At 65.2% G+C, this 14,146-nt stretch overlaps 3 protein-coding genes across 7 annotated transcripts in view; 1 reads left to right on the top strand and 2 right to left on the bottom strand.

The window, feature by feature from the left end:
- Positions 1-1,727, bottom strand: part of STKLD1 (serine/threonine kinase like domain containing 1) — a 20,720-nt gene extending 18,993 nt beyond the window's left edge. For all 3 annotated transcript variants that reach the window (XM_037036837.1, XM_037036836.1, XM_037036840.1), the window contains exon 1: positions 1,481-1,727. In XM_037036837.1, coding sequence (XP_036892732.1) covers positions 1,481-1,633 — 153 coding nt within the window. In that variant the 5' untranslated portion in view covers positions 1,634-1,727. The remainder of the gene's footprint in view (positions 1-1,480) is intronic.
- SURF4 (surfeit 4) overlaps positions 1-8,088 on the top strand; it is a 9,739-nt gene extending 1,651 nt beyond the window's left edge. Inside the window, exons 2-6 of the mRNA XM_037036849.1 lie at positions 4,609-4,795; positions 5,591-5,667; positions 6,201-6,244; positions 6,686-6,872; positions 7,461-8,088. Of these exons, the coding sequence (XP_036892744.1) occupies positions 4,609-4,795; positions 5,591-5,667; positions 6,201-6,244; positions 6,686-6,872; positions 7,461-7,727 (762 nt within the window). The 3' untranslated portion in view covers positions 7,728-8,088. The remainder of the gene's footprint in view (positions 1-4,608; positions 4,796-5,590; positions 5,668-6,200; positions 6,245-6,685; positions 6,873-7,460) is intronic.
- Positions 8,089-9,573: 1,485 nt separating this feature from the next.
- On the bottom strand, positions 9,574-14,146 carry SURF2 (surfeit 2). 3 transcript variants are annotated; one of them, XM_037036852.1, is made up of 6 exons: positions 14,034-14,146; positions 13,787-13,941; positions 13,132-13,235; positions 10,729-10,923; positions 10,485-10,582; positions 9,574-10,052 (listed from the first exon to the last, which is right to left on the bottom strand). In XM_037036852.1, the coding sequence occupies exons 1-6, from the start codon at positions 14,109-14,111 to the stop codon at positions 9,972-9,974; spliced, it is 711 nt and encodes a 236-aa protein (XP_036892747.1). In that variant the 5' UTR covers positions 14,112-14,146; the 3' UTR covers positions 9,574-9,971. The 3 variants fall into 3 exon arrangements, with proteins under 3 accessions (XP_036892747.1, XP_036892746.1, XP_036892748.1); XM_037036851.1 differs by having other exon boundaries at positions 10,446-10,582; XM_037036853.1 differs by lacking the exon at positions 10,485-10,582.

Raw genomic sequence — 14,146 nt, forward strand, 5'->3', positions numbered from 1 at the left:
GCTGCTGCTGACTGTCACACGATCAGCACCCCGCCAACAGCCACCACCTTCTGTCCCCAACCGTGCACCCTTCTTTCCCTCTGTGCATTCTGTCTGCTTTACACAAACACAGCAGAATCTGGGGCCCGGAAAGGCCCTGGTGGGGCAGGCAGGGCAGCGGTACCAGGTGAGGGTTGCCACGGGAAGACCAGCGAGGCCCACCAAGGCCGGAGTTCCTCCTCTGGTGTGAGGGTGCGGAGGCGTGCGCAGCCTGAAAACCAGAGTGGGCCCGGCGGGTGGGCCAGCTGCCCTGGGGGTGGCAGAGGTCAGGTGGGCGACGCAGGGGTCCAGAGGTCCAGGGCTCCCCAGGACTGAACTCTGGCCCTGCTGCCCTAGGCAGGCCCACGAAGCAGAGCCAGAGTCTCGGGGGCAAGTCTAGCCGAGCTGGGTCTGCACTCTGGTTTGTAACGTGTGTCCACACAGTGGCAAAGCCGAGCGGCCAGTAACAGGGACGAGAGTCCAAGCCTTTCTAATCTGAAGGGAATGGGGGACGCCGGGGACGCTCATCAGACAATGCAACGCACCTGCTCTTCTCTAGCCTTTGCCTTCAGAAAACAAGCAGAAATGAAGTGGGATGTGACCCGGAAGCCAGTGTTGCTGAGAGCATCACAGAAAAAGGCCTGTGCACCCTCGGGCAGTTACACCAGGAAGTCTGGCCCTTCCCTGTACCGTCCCCGGGAGGCCGGCCCTCCTCGCGCACTGCCCTGGCCCAAGGGGGGCCGGCCAGTGTCTCTGTCCTCAGACGTGGAGGGAGGCTGAGGGTAGCCTCAGATGGGTGGCCATCTGTGACCTTTCCCTGAGGTCCAGTGGTGAGAGCGCAGGGTGAGCCGTCTGGTTAGCTGGCGCTGGCATTAGGCCCCTTGCCCTGGGCAGCCTGGGACAGTGCCCTCCAACCCCCAGTGGGCCAGGTGCCGCAGAAGGTGCTGAGTGTGCTCCCCATGGGAGCCAGGCACTCGGCTGCCACCAGAGCCCGGTCCGCAGGGCCGAGGCATGTAAGCTCAGTGGCCCACAGAGACACCTTGCTCTGCACTGGTGCTCGTGGCTGGTGTGCAGGATGTGACGCCTGCAAGCAGGTGTGGTGGCACTTAATGGGCTCAGCCTGACGGCTGGTCACCAAGGTGACATGCACACAGCGAGGGGCCATTCTCCAGTGCGGCCTTGCCCTTGTCGCCTGTGTCCCCGTGTGACAGAGCCCAGCCAAAGGCTGTCACCCCAGGAGCTTCTGCGCCTCTGGGAGAGTGCTGGGTGGCGAGGACAGCCTCGCAGCACGCTGCCCTGGGCACGGCCACTGCAGTCGGGCCCTGGGCTCACAGCCCATGGGTGCCATGCATTTTCCTCTGCTCTGTCCCTCATCCCCCCCCCCCCACCAGGGCTTCCTGCCCTGTGTTCCAGGAGTGAGGAGAGAGGAAGGCAGGGTGCTGACGCCCTCTTCCCTGCTCACCTGTCTGGGGTGGAGACGTGGCAAGGCTGTGGTTAGTGAGGCTTCCTCGAGGGTGAGGTGCTGCTGGGTTCTCTGCCGTCTGGCTGTGCCCCTGCGGTTAGGGAGGCTCTCTGTCACCTGTGGTTGGTGTGTCCGTGGAGAGAGCCCGGCCATCTCTGCAGCAGAGGGCCAGCTGACCCCTGCCTGTCCCTCTGGGTGCAGCACGAAGCCAAGGAGCAGCACTCGAGGAGACTGGCTGGGAGTCCTGGGCTCACGGTGGATGCGCCGGAGGCATCACTGCATGCCTGCGTAGCCTGGCCCACGCCAGGACAGCCCTGACCTTGGTGATAAGGAAGGCCAGGCCTCCTGTTCCTCCTCCTCAGAGTTTTCACTAACCAAGAATTGCGGGCGGCCTTCCCTGGCCCTTAGGCCGGGGACGGGAAGAGAAAGCGGGTATGTGCCGTGCAGGCACTGCAGGTGGCTCCCTCCCAGAGTGACGGCTCAGGCTGGTGTCGTCGCGCTTCCTGAGTCCCCTCAGGCCTCCGAAGTAGCAACCCCTTAGGAGGAACCTCAGCCCCCGTGTTGCTGAAGCTGCTCAGCTGCTGTCAGCAGGGCTTAATCGCAAGCTTCGGAGACCCCAGTCCCTCCAGAGGGCAGCGTTCCGGGTCCCAGGCCCTGGACCGAGGTGCTGCTGGACACTGGCCTAGTGGGAGTACCCTGCCTGCCCGGAGGCCTGTGGCCAGGCTCTTCTCGGCCCCCCGAGGGAGCACTGGCCTAGGGGCACTGCCGAGAGCAGCTTGGAGTGGGCTCAGTGGCCAAGTCTGACCGAGACCAACGTCAGGGATGAGGCGGAAACCGGGCTGGGCCCCATGGTGTTGACCACGGCTCTTTCCCTCCTGTCTAGTCGCCTCGGGTGCTGCTGGAGGGTGGCCGGGGGCGAGGGCCGCTGTGTCCGGGCCAGACTCAGGGGACAGGAAGGCAGTCTGCATCCAGGCCGCACTTGACTTTGGAAGCCAGGTGCTCGCTCGGTTCAGAGCATGGGGCCTGGGCTGTGGCAGCAGGTTTTCCACAGCGTGGCCACGGCTGTCCCCCCCCCCGCCCGTCTGCCCAGGGGGGCGGAGGGCAGTGAGTCACCTGTCTGAGGGAAGGCTCTGCCGTTGCTCTTTCATCCTCCAACCCAGACACTGAAATTAAGAGCCCGGGCTCTTCCCATAGGCCTCCCGCCCGCCAGCCTCCCGCAGACAGGGCGCTCTGAGGCCCAAGCCCAGGGTGCCAGCTCGCGGGCCTGCCTGGTGAGTGCCACTTGGGAAGTAAGTCAGAGCACTGCCACCCTCCGTCCCCCACGGCGGGCCCACCCAGCGGCCCACCATGGCTCCAGTCTCTGAGTCCACTCAGCCTCACCGAGCACCCACGCTCGGCTTTGACGTCCCCGGGAGTTCTGTCCTGCTGAGGCCTGTGTCGTTGCTAGGGTTTCGGTGGGGCCCTGGCAGGAGGCCTGGCTGCAGAGCTGTTTGCCTGCTGGGGGCCAGGGCACTCGCACCGTTGCTGGGCATTTTGAAAGTGTCATGAGGCGGGAGCGGGGAGGGGGTACAGTGCCCACGGGCACGGCGCCCACTGCCCCACGCCCTGTCTGCCATGGTGCGCACAGTCGTGCCAGGGCGTGTGTGTCCTGTGTGTGTTCTCTGCGTGGACTCCAGTGCTCACCCGGGAGTGCGTGGGACTTCTTGTCACAGCAGGTCCACATCCCACCCCTTCTCTCCAGCTCAGTGAAGCTGGTGCAATACTTAGCAACTGTTTCGCCAGCCGGCCTCACCATGGAGAAGGGTAGCATGGACCCCCCACAAAGCACCGTGGTCACACAGCTGGTGGGGAGCAGAGCCAGGTGGCGGCCCTGGCGTCTGCCTCTGCCCACGGGGACCTCCGCGCCTGCCTGGCTGTCTCTGTCATCGTGACGTCTGCCATTACTTTGGGGTGGGGGCCAAAGTGCTGAGCACACGTGTGTGGAGCTGACCACATGGGGCTCCAGCCCCTCAGATGGAAGAGAATGGCACCCAGCGTGAGGCCACTCACTCCCTCAGCCCCTGCCCAGTGACCCCGGCATCCCCATGTGCTCTGGCCAGTGGCTCGTCGGTGCGGTGGGCGGTGGTAACCGTTTCTTGCACCTTCACTTCTCAGAAATGGGAAAAACCCAGACACGCTCTCGCCTGCACCTCCGTCTCCATCCCTGCAGAGGGGCCAGGCGTCGATCGGCCTGTCCCTTTGAGGGTCGGGCTGGCTGGTGCCCTTTGGACTCTCGCCTGCTGACGCATCAGTCCTGTGGGTGGGTCCCCGGTCTTTCTCCCCAGTTCCTGCTCTGTTATCATGTGCCCCAGGGCTTCTGTCCCTTGTACCCCAGCTGTGCCCGGGGCACACCCGGGGATACTTGTACCTCGGTGTCCCCCTGCGTGTGTCCTGAGCACACGCCCTGAAGGACACGGAGTAGGCGGAAGTGATCGGTGTGCTTCTTTCTGACGTCAGCCCGGGACTCTGCTCACCTGCCTGTCAGTGCTGCTGAAACCGCCGTCCACCGTGCCTTTTGTGGTTTCAGTCTGCGAGACCTACTCGGGCCTCTCAGAAACCCTGAGCCTCCCAGCCGCTACCCACACCACGTAGAGGTGTTCGCCAGCAACAGCGTGCCCACGGCCCCTGAGCTCTGCGGAGGGGCTGTCACGGGCCGGGCAGCGCGCGAGCCCCGGAGGTGCCGGGTGGGTGTGAGTGGGGAGCTCAGGCTGGCTGACTCTGAGGCCGCCCGGTTGCAGCAGAAGTGGAGTGTCATCTCAGGGAGGTCTCCACTCTGGCCCATCCCGAGGGTCTCCGAGCACCACTGGGTGGTCGGGGCAGAGGGCCAGCGTGGCCCTGGGCGAGCCCTTTCCCCCGAGATTCTAAGCTGCTGAGGCCCGGACCTGGGGGTAGAGGCTGCGTCTCGAGGCAGTTCTTGCTTGGCAGCCCCTAGACACGTCTGCTGAGGTGACAGAGGAGGTTGTAGAAGAGGGTCACGCCGTCGCCGTGTGGGCTCTGAGCCCGGCAGCCCAGCCGGGTGTGCAGCAGGGGCCTGGGCAGCGGGGCCTGGGCCCGGCCGTGGCCCCTCACCGGTGCCTGTGGCCCAACAGTTTCTCCGCGTCACGAAGCAGTACCTGCCGCACGTGGCGCGCCTCTGCCTGATCAGCACCTTCCTGGAGGACGGCGTGCGCATGTGGTTCCAGTGGGGCGAGCAGCGGGACTACATCGACAGCACCTGGGGCTGCGGCTACCTGGTGGCCTCCACCTTCGTGCTCCTCAACCTGCTCGGGCAGCTGAGTGAGTGGCTCTGGGGCGGGTGGGCTCCCTGGGTGTTGGGTGTTCGGCCCTGGCTGATTGTGGGGGGCCTTGCTAACGAGGGGGGCCAAGCCCGTGCTGAAGGGCCCGGAAGAGGAGATGTGGCCGAGCCGGGTGGGCTGGGGCGGAGCTGAGCAGGGAGTGAGAACCCGAGGCGTGTGGAAGGATGAGTCCGGGAGAGGGAAGAGGGGACAGACTGGGCCGGAATGCAGCTCCCCGGGGCCCGGGGCCTTCCTCCGCCACCAGGCAGTATGCCGGGGGCGGCCTGCACCCTGTGCACCGGTGGGCAGGACCGGGACGAGCCCTTCCGTCCTGTCTGGCAGCAGTGCGCCGGGCCTGCGGCAGCTTTCTGGCTGGCTCCTGGGTGGGGCCTGNGCCGGGTGGGCTGGGGCGGAGCTGAGCAGGGAGTGAGAACCCGAGGCGTGTGGAAGGATGAGTCCGGGAGAGGGAAGAGGGGACAGACTGGGCCGGAATGCAGCTCCCGGGGGCCTGGGGCCTTCCTCCGCCACCAGGCAGTATGCTGGGGGCGGCCTGCACCCTGTGCACCGGTGGGCAGGACCGGGACGAGCCCTTCCGTCCTGTCTGGCAGCAGTGCGCCGAGCCTGCGGCAGCTTTCTGGCTGGCTCCTGGGTGGGGCCTGCCCCCGCCCCCCCGCCCCCCCGCCCCTTCCCACAGCTTGAGTGTTGCCAGGGGCGGCTTGCTGGGCCGCCCTGCTCCTGGGGGCCTGCTGGGTGGTGTCTCCTGGCTGTGCCCTGACGCTGGCCTCCTCCTCCCCAGCCGGCTGCATCCTGGTGCTGAGCAGGAACTTCGTGCAGTACGCCTGCTTTGGGCTCTTCGGGATCATAGCGCTGCAGGTAACCAGGGCGAGCAGTCAGGCTTCACTCCGGAGCCCCGGCGCTGCCGGGGGTGGGGGTGGGGGGGCGGGCGGTGGTGCACGCGGGGCTCTGCTGCTTCCTGCTGTCGCTGAAGCAGGGCTCGTCTTTCCCCCAGGCCACTCGGACCTGGGGTGGTGATGCAGGGCCAGGCGGGCTGCACCCTGCGTGGGCACCCAGCGCCGGTGCCCCCCTTTGCCACCCTCTGCAGTGTCTTTGACCGGGGCAAGGCACAGGGTTGGCTGTGGCCAGGACCCTCTTGTCGTCAGTGTCTTCCTTCACGGAGAAGCAGCCCCGGCCTCAGGGTCTGGGCCACAGTCCCTGACCGCCACGCTCTCCCTGGACACCTAGGCTCAGCTCTGACTCTGCGGGGTGCTCCGGCCTCGGGCTGTTCTGGGTGTCCTGGGTGGTTTGTGCGTTTTCTGTCAGAACAACTGCCTCATGCTGGTAACTTGGTGGGAAAGAGGTTCTTGGAAGGTGCCACCACCCAAGTGTCTCTGTCCTCTGTCCCCCAGACGATCGCCTACAGCATCTTATGGGACCTGAAGTTTCTGATGAGGTACGTGCACTCCTTACTTCCCTCCCCATCCCTGTCCGAGCGCGGGGTGGGGCTCTACCAGGCTCTGGGGCCCTGGGGGTGTTGACAGGGCCTCCCCCGCCCAAGAGCCCTAGCACACCAGTGAGAGCGAAGTTGCTTCTCCGGACCCTGGGTTTCACAGGGAGGAGGGGAGGTCGGGTGGAAACACTTGTTCCCAGGGCCCCAGCTGGTCCACAGTGAAGCTGAGGCCAGCACCGGCTTCGAGGGTGCTCAGTGACCCTCACTGTCTGGTGCCACAGACACACCTGTGTCTTCAGTCATGTGAGTAGTGGGACTCTGCAAATGGGACACAGCTCTGGGGCCCTGGGGACCCGTGCCCTCTGTGTCCTGGTTGGTCTGCAAGCGGGCAGAGGGCCCAGTCTCCCAGTCGGGCCTGGTGCTGAACGCGTCTCTGCCCCGCAGGAACTTGGCCCTGGGGGGCGGCCTGCTGCTGCTGCTGGCGGAGTCCCGCTCGGAGGGGAAGAGCATGTTCGCGGGGGTGCCCACGGTGCGCGAGAGCTCCCCGCGGCAGTACATGCAGCTGGGTGGCCGGGTGCTGCTGGTGCTCATGTTCATGACCCTGCTGCACTTCGATGCCAGCTTCTTCTCCGTGAGTACCGCCGCCCGGCCGCCCTGTGTGGCTGTGCGCGGAGCAGGGCCCCGGGTGGCCGGGCGGACTCCCAGGAAGCAACAAACTGTCCAGTTCCTGTGTGCCGAGACGGCGCCCTCCGGACCCAAGCACCCCGAGCCTCTGTCTGTGCCGGGTCCCTGGTACGGGTCCCTTAGGCTGACCCCATTTTTCCTCTGCTTTCTGCCCTTACCACGTCATCTTTGGTGCTGGGGGTGCGGAGTTAGAGAAGGTTCTGCCCTTGCCCCCCAGGGGCTCACCGAGCAGGCCTGGCCGGGTGTAGGGCCAGGGCGGCCGGAGCCCCGGGGACTGGAGTCCTCCCTCCGGGCTCAGCCTCCAGCGGTCTCGGGCCGTCGACCCGCCGCGCACAGACTGCTGCTGCACCTCCTGTCCGCGGCCCCTGGGTGCGTCCCCACCTGCAGTGCAGCCCCCCCACTCGCAGCCGGCGTTTCGGCAACCCCTCAGTCCCACTCGGCCCTGGCAGGGACACTTCAGTGCCAGGGCCCATTTCTAAGGCACGGCCCGCCTCTCCTCACACGCGCCCGTGTTTCTCGCCTCCCGGCTGCGCAGATCCTGCAGAACATCGTGGGCACCGCCCTGATGATCTTAGTGGCAGTCGGCTTCAAAACCAAGCTGGCCGCCTTGACCCTGGTCGTCTGGCTGTTCACCGTCAACGTGTACTTCAACGCCTTCTGGACCGTGCCCGTCTACAAGCCCATGCACGACTTCCTCAAGTACGACTTCTTCCAGACCATGTCGGTGATTGGGGGCCTGCTCCTCGTGGTGGCCCTGGGCCCCGGCGGTGTCTCCATGGACGAGAAGAAGAAGGAGTGGTAGTGAGCCCCTGCGGCCGAGCCCTGGGGCCGTCGAGGACCGGTTCGGGTGGGGTCTACAGGCGGCCAGTGTCTATGCACCCTGCTCCCTCCCCACTCCGGAAAGGCACAGATGTTTGAGAACTTTCTTTGCAGACACCTGAAAACCGATGGCCAAATCTGCTCTGGACCCACCCCCGGCAGCCTGACCATTCGGTGCTGGCTGGACGGTGAGCACGGCCCCTCCCCGGCGAGGCGTCAGCCTGCCTCCGCCGCTTGGCACGGGCAGCCGGGTGGCCGTGCCTCCTCCTGTCTGGTCTCTCTCTCTCGGGTGATGGGGGCCTTCAAGCTGTACTGTGAGCAGAAACATCTGTGTATCCTTCAAAGCAGTCTCCCTCTTATTTTTTTAAGGTTTACGTTTTTAGCTAAAACTACTAAATGATTTCAGATGGCCCAGCCACGCCTCACTGTCCGACTCCCTGGTTCAGAACCGCCCCGTGGCTTCCACGGTGCCTCTGCCTTGCGTTGTAACGTGTCGTAGGGGTGGTAGAAAAGCTTAGAGGAGCCCCAACGCCCAGAACTAGGCGGTATTAGAGGGGCCGCTCACTTTCCTGGTCAAAGTCATTGATGAACCAGAAAACTGGCCTGGACCATTGTGGCTCACACGGGGTCACACCCTGGGAGCTGAAGGGGCTCACGGTGGGGATGAGGTCCTGGTGGAGCCCAGGGCCGCCGCCAGAGCCCGCAGGGCCCACCACCAGGAGGGCAGGGCAGCGGCAGCGCCGGCTCACAGAGCGTTACCTCACACTCGACCCTTCACACCCTGGCGGACACTGGGCAGAGCCTGCCCTGGCTGGGCACCGCCCGGGTTTTTCCTTTGGCCTGAGGGTCCTCCCAGGGCACACAGCCATGGCTACGTGTCCCCAAGGCTGTTGCTCGTGTAGAGCATCCTGCTTGCTTTGCTGACCGCAGCCCAAATCACTGCGCCTGTGATGCCTTAACCGGTGGGGACCCGACTCCTGTAGCTGAGGTTTCCTGGTGTTGCCGTGCACCGCATCTCTCTGCGGGAGTGACCACCGTGCACTGTCTTGCACTCGTCCACGTCCTAGCAAAGGCCACCAGGGCAGCCAGAATAACCCTGGGCCTCTCACTGTCCTCTCCCCAGATCCTTCAGGGGCAGACCCCTGTGGCCAGGCCAGGCAGATGTGGAAGAGGGCCCATGGCCCCTCAGAGCCTGTTCTTGGGGCTTGGCTCTCCCTGGCCATCAGCTCAGTGTATAGCCCTGGGGTTCCCAGGGTGGCCTGGGGCTGGGCCGTCTTTGCCTTCCAGACTTGTCAGAGTGTGGCAGAGCCTCCTGTCCCCCTGCTGCTGACCCCCAAGGGCTGCTGGGGCGGGGGGGGGGGGGAGTTGCCTTTGCCCACCAGGGCCCTTAGAACCATACCTGGCTCTGTAGCCCGAGCCCACCTGTCCCAAGGGGGTGGGGGCGCGCCTTTTCACCACCCCACCTGGGACCTGAACACAACAGACTCATCCCGAGTGCCACCTAGACAAAGCCGTGGCTGCAGGACAGGGCGTCAACGCTCCTGCTCCCTCGCTGCCTGGAGTATTTCTTTGCTTTCTGACTCGGCCTGGGCCCAGGGGCCTCACCCACCACCCCCAACACAGCCTGACAGCTCCGCCGGATGGCACCCCCGGCCCTGGCGACCTCTGTTGGTCTGTGGAGCCAGGCTGAGCCAGGAGGTACAGGCCCCAGTCCCCAGTCCCCAGCAGGAGGCTGCTGCCACCAGCCTGGCCCTGAGCGGCAGTGCCGGGTTGGGGCAGGTGCTGGGACAGAAAGTGATCGACCAGTTGGTATTGGCAAAGATAGTTTTTGAAAATATTTTTTGCTTTATGTGGGAAAATAGGTATCGATCTCATCGTATGCTGTATTTTATATCTTAGTTGTGTTCGAAAACATTCTGATTTTTGGAAACACCAAAATAAACAATGGCGTTTGTTGCACGTGGTGTGACCCTCGGGTGCTGTCAGGGGACGGGGCCCACCCCGGGTGCTCCAGGTGCTGCAGGGAGGAACACTCAGGCCTCGGCCAGACAGGGTCCTTCCCTCCGTCCCTGCTGCGTCCTGGGTGCAGGGGACAGGGCCCTGCCGTGGGGGCAGCCAAGCGGGCAAAGCCTCCAGCAGCACAGGGTTCACCAAGGGCCGCCAGCAGAGGACCGCCATGCGCAGCCCTGACTCTGGGAGGCCACGGCGCGCTTATCCAGCGACTGCGTTAACCCGACTGCTTTGAGGAGCTGAAGCGCTTCGGCCGGTGGTGACGGCTTCTCAACTTCTTCAAGGAGCTCAATGGCTTCTGTGGTGGGGACAGCGCCAGTCAGCACCGAGGTGCAGGGCGGCAGGGCCGGGGCTCTGGCCCACACCCGCTGGCCCCATTGAAGGCAGCGCTTCTGACCCCAGCCACACGACAGATGCAGACTGGTCCAGCCCCGTTCTGCTCACCCACCCGAGGGGTCGAGATTCCCACACTGGCCACAGAGGGGTCCCTGCCGCACCCTGGCAGCCGCCCCGCAGAGACCAGGGAGCCTGTTCCATGCGGGTGTGGACCCCAGAGCAGCCCAGGCTGGGGCTCACAGGGTGGTGCCAGCGGGGGGCAGTCCCTGCCGGAGGGCTCCCTCCATCTTTCTAAGGCAACCGAAAACCATCACCAAGGAAGCTGCTGCTGGGTGCAGCCCTGCCCACCCCTCACCTTCTGGCGCTGGAGGGCTGGCTCCCGGGCCACCGCCACCTCCTGCGAGTCCCCCCGATGTCCGGGCCTCCCGTCCTCGTCTGTCAAAATGCCCCTGTGCTCGGCCCCTCCAGGGTGCTCCCGGGTGAGCAGCTCGGCTGTGAGGGACCAGGTTGGGGGGTGGGGGTGAGGCAGGGGGCACAGGCCAGAGCCCGCTTGCTGCTGGAAATGGACAGGACGGCCATGACCCGAACCCGCCCAACAGCCAACAGGAGGGCAGAGGGAGGGGCGTGTCCCCGCTCACCTGGGTACAGGTCTGTCATGCTGTCGTCACTGTCGTGCGGGGCTGTGCCACCACCATCATCGCTGGACTCCGGCTCCCAGAAGGCTGCTCTCAGGCGGGGTGGCCCATCACCGTCTGCCTGGCCTTCCCTCCTCCTCCTCTTGTGCAGAAGGCAGGTGGGCACAAACTCCACACCCTGCTCATGACACTGATCATCTGCACGGCAGGCCAGCACACTGCCTGGGTCTCCTCGTGTTCAGCCCCTAGGCCCCATCCCCCTAGGGACATGTCCACGGTGACAGGGAATGCCACGAGCTCACGTCCTCCCAGGACAGGAGAGGCCAGCAGAGGTGTGACCAACGGGCAAGAAGGCGGGACAAGTCTACTGGGCCTTGAACACCCTCCTCCGGCTGGGAGGGTGGTGGTCTACACGGGGCTGAGGCCCCCGACCTGGAAGCCACGCCAGCCCGTCGCCAGGAGGCTGTAGCCCCTGGCGGGCATGGTGGCTCTGTGGCAGTTGGCACCTCCTCTGCCCGCCCTGGCGGGGGCTCCCTTGAAGGGCCTTGCTTCGGCCCCACTGCCCCTGCACCAATGACTCAGGCAGCCTCTGCAGGGCAGTGCAGCTCCCCCAGGGACAGGTGATGGTGTGGGCCTGGCTCTCACCCTCCCCCCAGCCCCTGCCATCATTCACGGCGTGGAGGAGCCCTGCCTGGGTCCCTGCATACACCTAACCACCCCCAGCATTCCACCCCTTCTTCCTCGAGGCCAGGTCACCACCAGAACCCAAACGTGGCATCTCCTCAGCACCCTCGGCCTGGCACCTGCACCGCCACGCGGAGCCCCCTTCTCCGCTCTCAGCCTTGGTGCTGCCCCTCCCTGACAGGGGGCCAGTCCGGCTCCCAACTCCTTCCTGCCCACGGCGAGGGGCTCCACAGGCCCCCAGACACTGGTGTGGACCAGGAGCCTCCTCCCCACCTGCCCACGGGCCTTATTCTCCACTGGAAGCCGCAGAACCTCCAGCCTCCAGGTCCCCCTCCCCCGTTCGCGGGCTGAAACCCGCTGCACTGCTCTAGCCTCACCCCACCCCACCACTCAGCTGCCCCATCTCCCCTTGGCTGCCCTTTGGTGAGAGCCCCGCTCTGACTCCCTGAACCTCCTCTGTGCCCCAGACACCTGGTTCCTCCCCCGTGCGCAGGCCCTGCCTTGTCCCTTCTCACCCGGCTCCCTAGATACAAGTGCCACCTGGATGTGAATGTTTTGCACCAGCAGCCTCTCACCCTGACACTTCCCCTTCGAGGGGCTCGCCTTTCACTTTTAGCTTCCCCTGAAAGCCAACGACCCAGACTCCACTGGCACCTGCCAGTTCTCAGGCCGAGGACTCGGGTCATTTTGTCCCTGCCACTCACTCCTCAGCCAGCAGTCCTGCCCACAAACGGCTGAGACCTGACCCCATCTTTCCACCTTCCCTGCCCAAACCTGGTGACCCGGCTGGGAACCACAGCCGGCATCTTCACCAGGAGGGCCGCACTGCCACCCATGGTCTCTTCCTCCCCGATCCTGAGGAAGAGCGATGCTGAGACACCCCGGGCCCGCAGCTCCCGGCTTCCACCCCGTTCGTGCACCCCGATTGTGCATGCTCCTCACCACGGCCTCCAGGACTCTCCGTGCTCTCGCCCACCCCCTCTTCCACCCACAGTACAACGAAGGATGGTCCTTCAGAAGTACCAGGCCCAGCGTCTGTGCCTCGGACCCTGTCCTCTCCCACTCAGCAAGTCCCACCGCCCAGCCCACGGTGAGGCCCTTGGGGAGGCCCTCGGAGAGCCTTTCCCAGGCCTCCTGAGTCAGGCGGGCCCTGCCAGTCCCGGCGCCGTTCCCTGGCAGCGTCGAGCACAGGCATGCTGACAACGTCGTTTCCTCGTGACACCGATGACCTTTCCCAGGAACCCACTCTACAGTCCATCGGCCNGACCCTGTCCTCTCCCACTCAGCAAGTCCCACCTCCCGGCCCACGGTGAGGCCCTTGGGGAGGCCCTCGGAGAGCCTTTCCCAGGCCTCCTGAGTCAGGCGGGCCCTGCCAGTCCCGGCGCCGTTCCCTGGCAGCGTCGAGCACAGGCATGCTGACAACGTCGTTTCCTCGTGACACCGATGACCTTTCCCAGGAACCCACTCTACAGTCCATCGGCCCAAGGTAAAACCGGCTTGGTTGTGCGTCGTTTCACATAAAGTCCCAAGACCTGTGGCCACACTCACTGAGGAGGGAGCCTGCTGCCTGCCCTGCATCTCTCCCACTGTGCGGGACAGGCGCATCCACCCAAGAAGGACCCTGGCGCCACTTCCGCCCTCTGGGGACGCTCGTCCCTCGCGAGAGCAGGCATGCGCCCGGATCTCTGTGGCTCAGGCGGGCTGTACCCCCACATCACTTACATTTACGCAGAGCTTTCTGGTAGCGCCGGCCCTGCGTGTGCCTCAGCACGTGCTCAGGAGACTTGTTGATGTGCCGCAGGGTGAGTTTGCAGAACAGCTGGCGCCTAAGGGGCAGGGGGACCTCGGTTTGCAGGAAAGTTCAGGAGAGGTCCAGACGCCAGCTCCCCGTGGAACCACCCCGAGGAGCTGATGGGGCCTGGGTATCAGGGTTCTGAAAATATCCCAGAGAACCACCAACCCACACGGACGGCGGCCTCGCCGTTCGCCTGGCATGTGGCCGGCCTTTGCTGGCTCTGCTGCAAGATCACGCGAGGGCTCTGTATGAAAGTTCTCCATAAAGGAGCGTGCCGCCGCCCCTCTTCCTTTTGGCTATTTCTGCCAAAAACTCACTCTCGGCTAAATCAAAATTCTGGTTCAAAATAAACACGCGAACCTGAGCTCGAGAGCTCCACACAGGCCTGGGTGACAAACCTCACGTTACAAAACTGCCAACAAGGTCCGCGAGGACGGACCTCTCCCGGACTCGGGACCCCCGCCTGCCTCGCAGGTCTCCTGGCTCCATGCAGGGCGGCTCAGGGGTCCAGGGTCCACCGCCGGACTGCGACCAGCCCCAGGCTATGCCAGTGGGCCCCGCTGCGCCCCGCGCCCCACATACGGGTTCTTGGTGCTGGGCACGATGTGCGGCTCGAAGGCGGCGTAGTCGAAGGCTGGGGAGGCACGGGCCAGCCGCTGGTACTTCTTGCCGCTGGTGTAGACCCGGAGCTCGGGCAGGCGGCAGGGTAGCTCATGGCCGGTCAGAGCACACCTCACCTGCGGGCAGAAGGTCCGGGGCAGTCAGGGGGACCCGGCGACCGGCCGGGGCGGGGGTCCTGGAGGAGGTCGGGGACTCTGGCTCCGCGCACCTTGCAGGCGGCTGGCTGCAGTCGCAGGCTCGGGTGCTCGAGCAGGAATGCTCGCACATCGGCGGGCAGCTCATCCATGGCTGAGCGGTCTTGCAGAGTTCGAACCACGTGGA

The sequence above is a fragment of the Sturnira hondurensis genome, unplaced genomic scaffold (genome assembly GCF_014824575.4).
Source record: "Sturnira hondurensis isolate 20B ecotype Veracruz unplaced genomic scaffold, ASM1482457v3 Scaffold0022908, whole genome shotgun sequence".
NCBI classification, from domain to species: Eukaryota; Metazoa; Chordata; class Mammalia; order Chiroptera; family Phyllostomidae; genus Sturnira; species Sturnira hondurensis.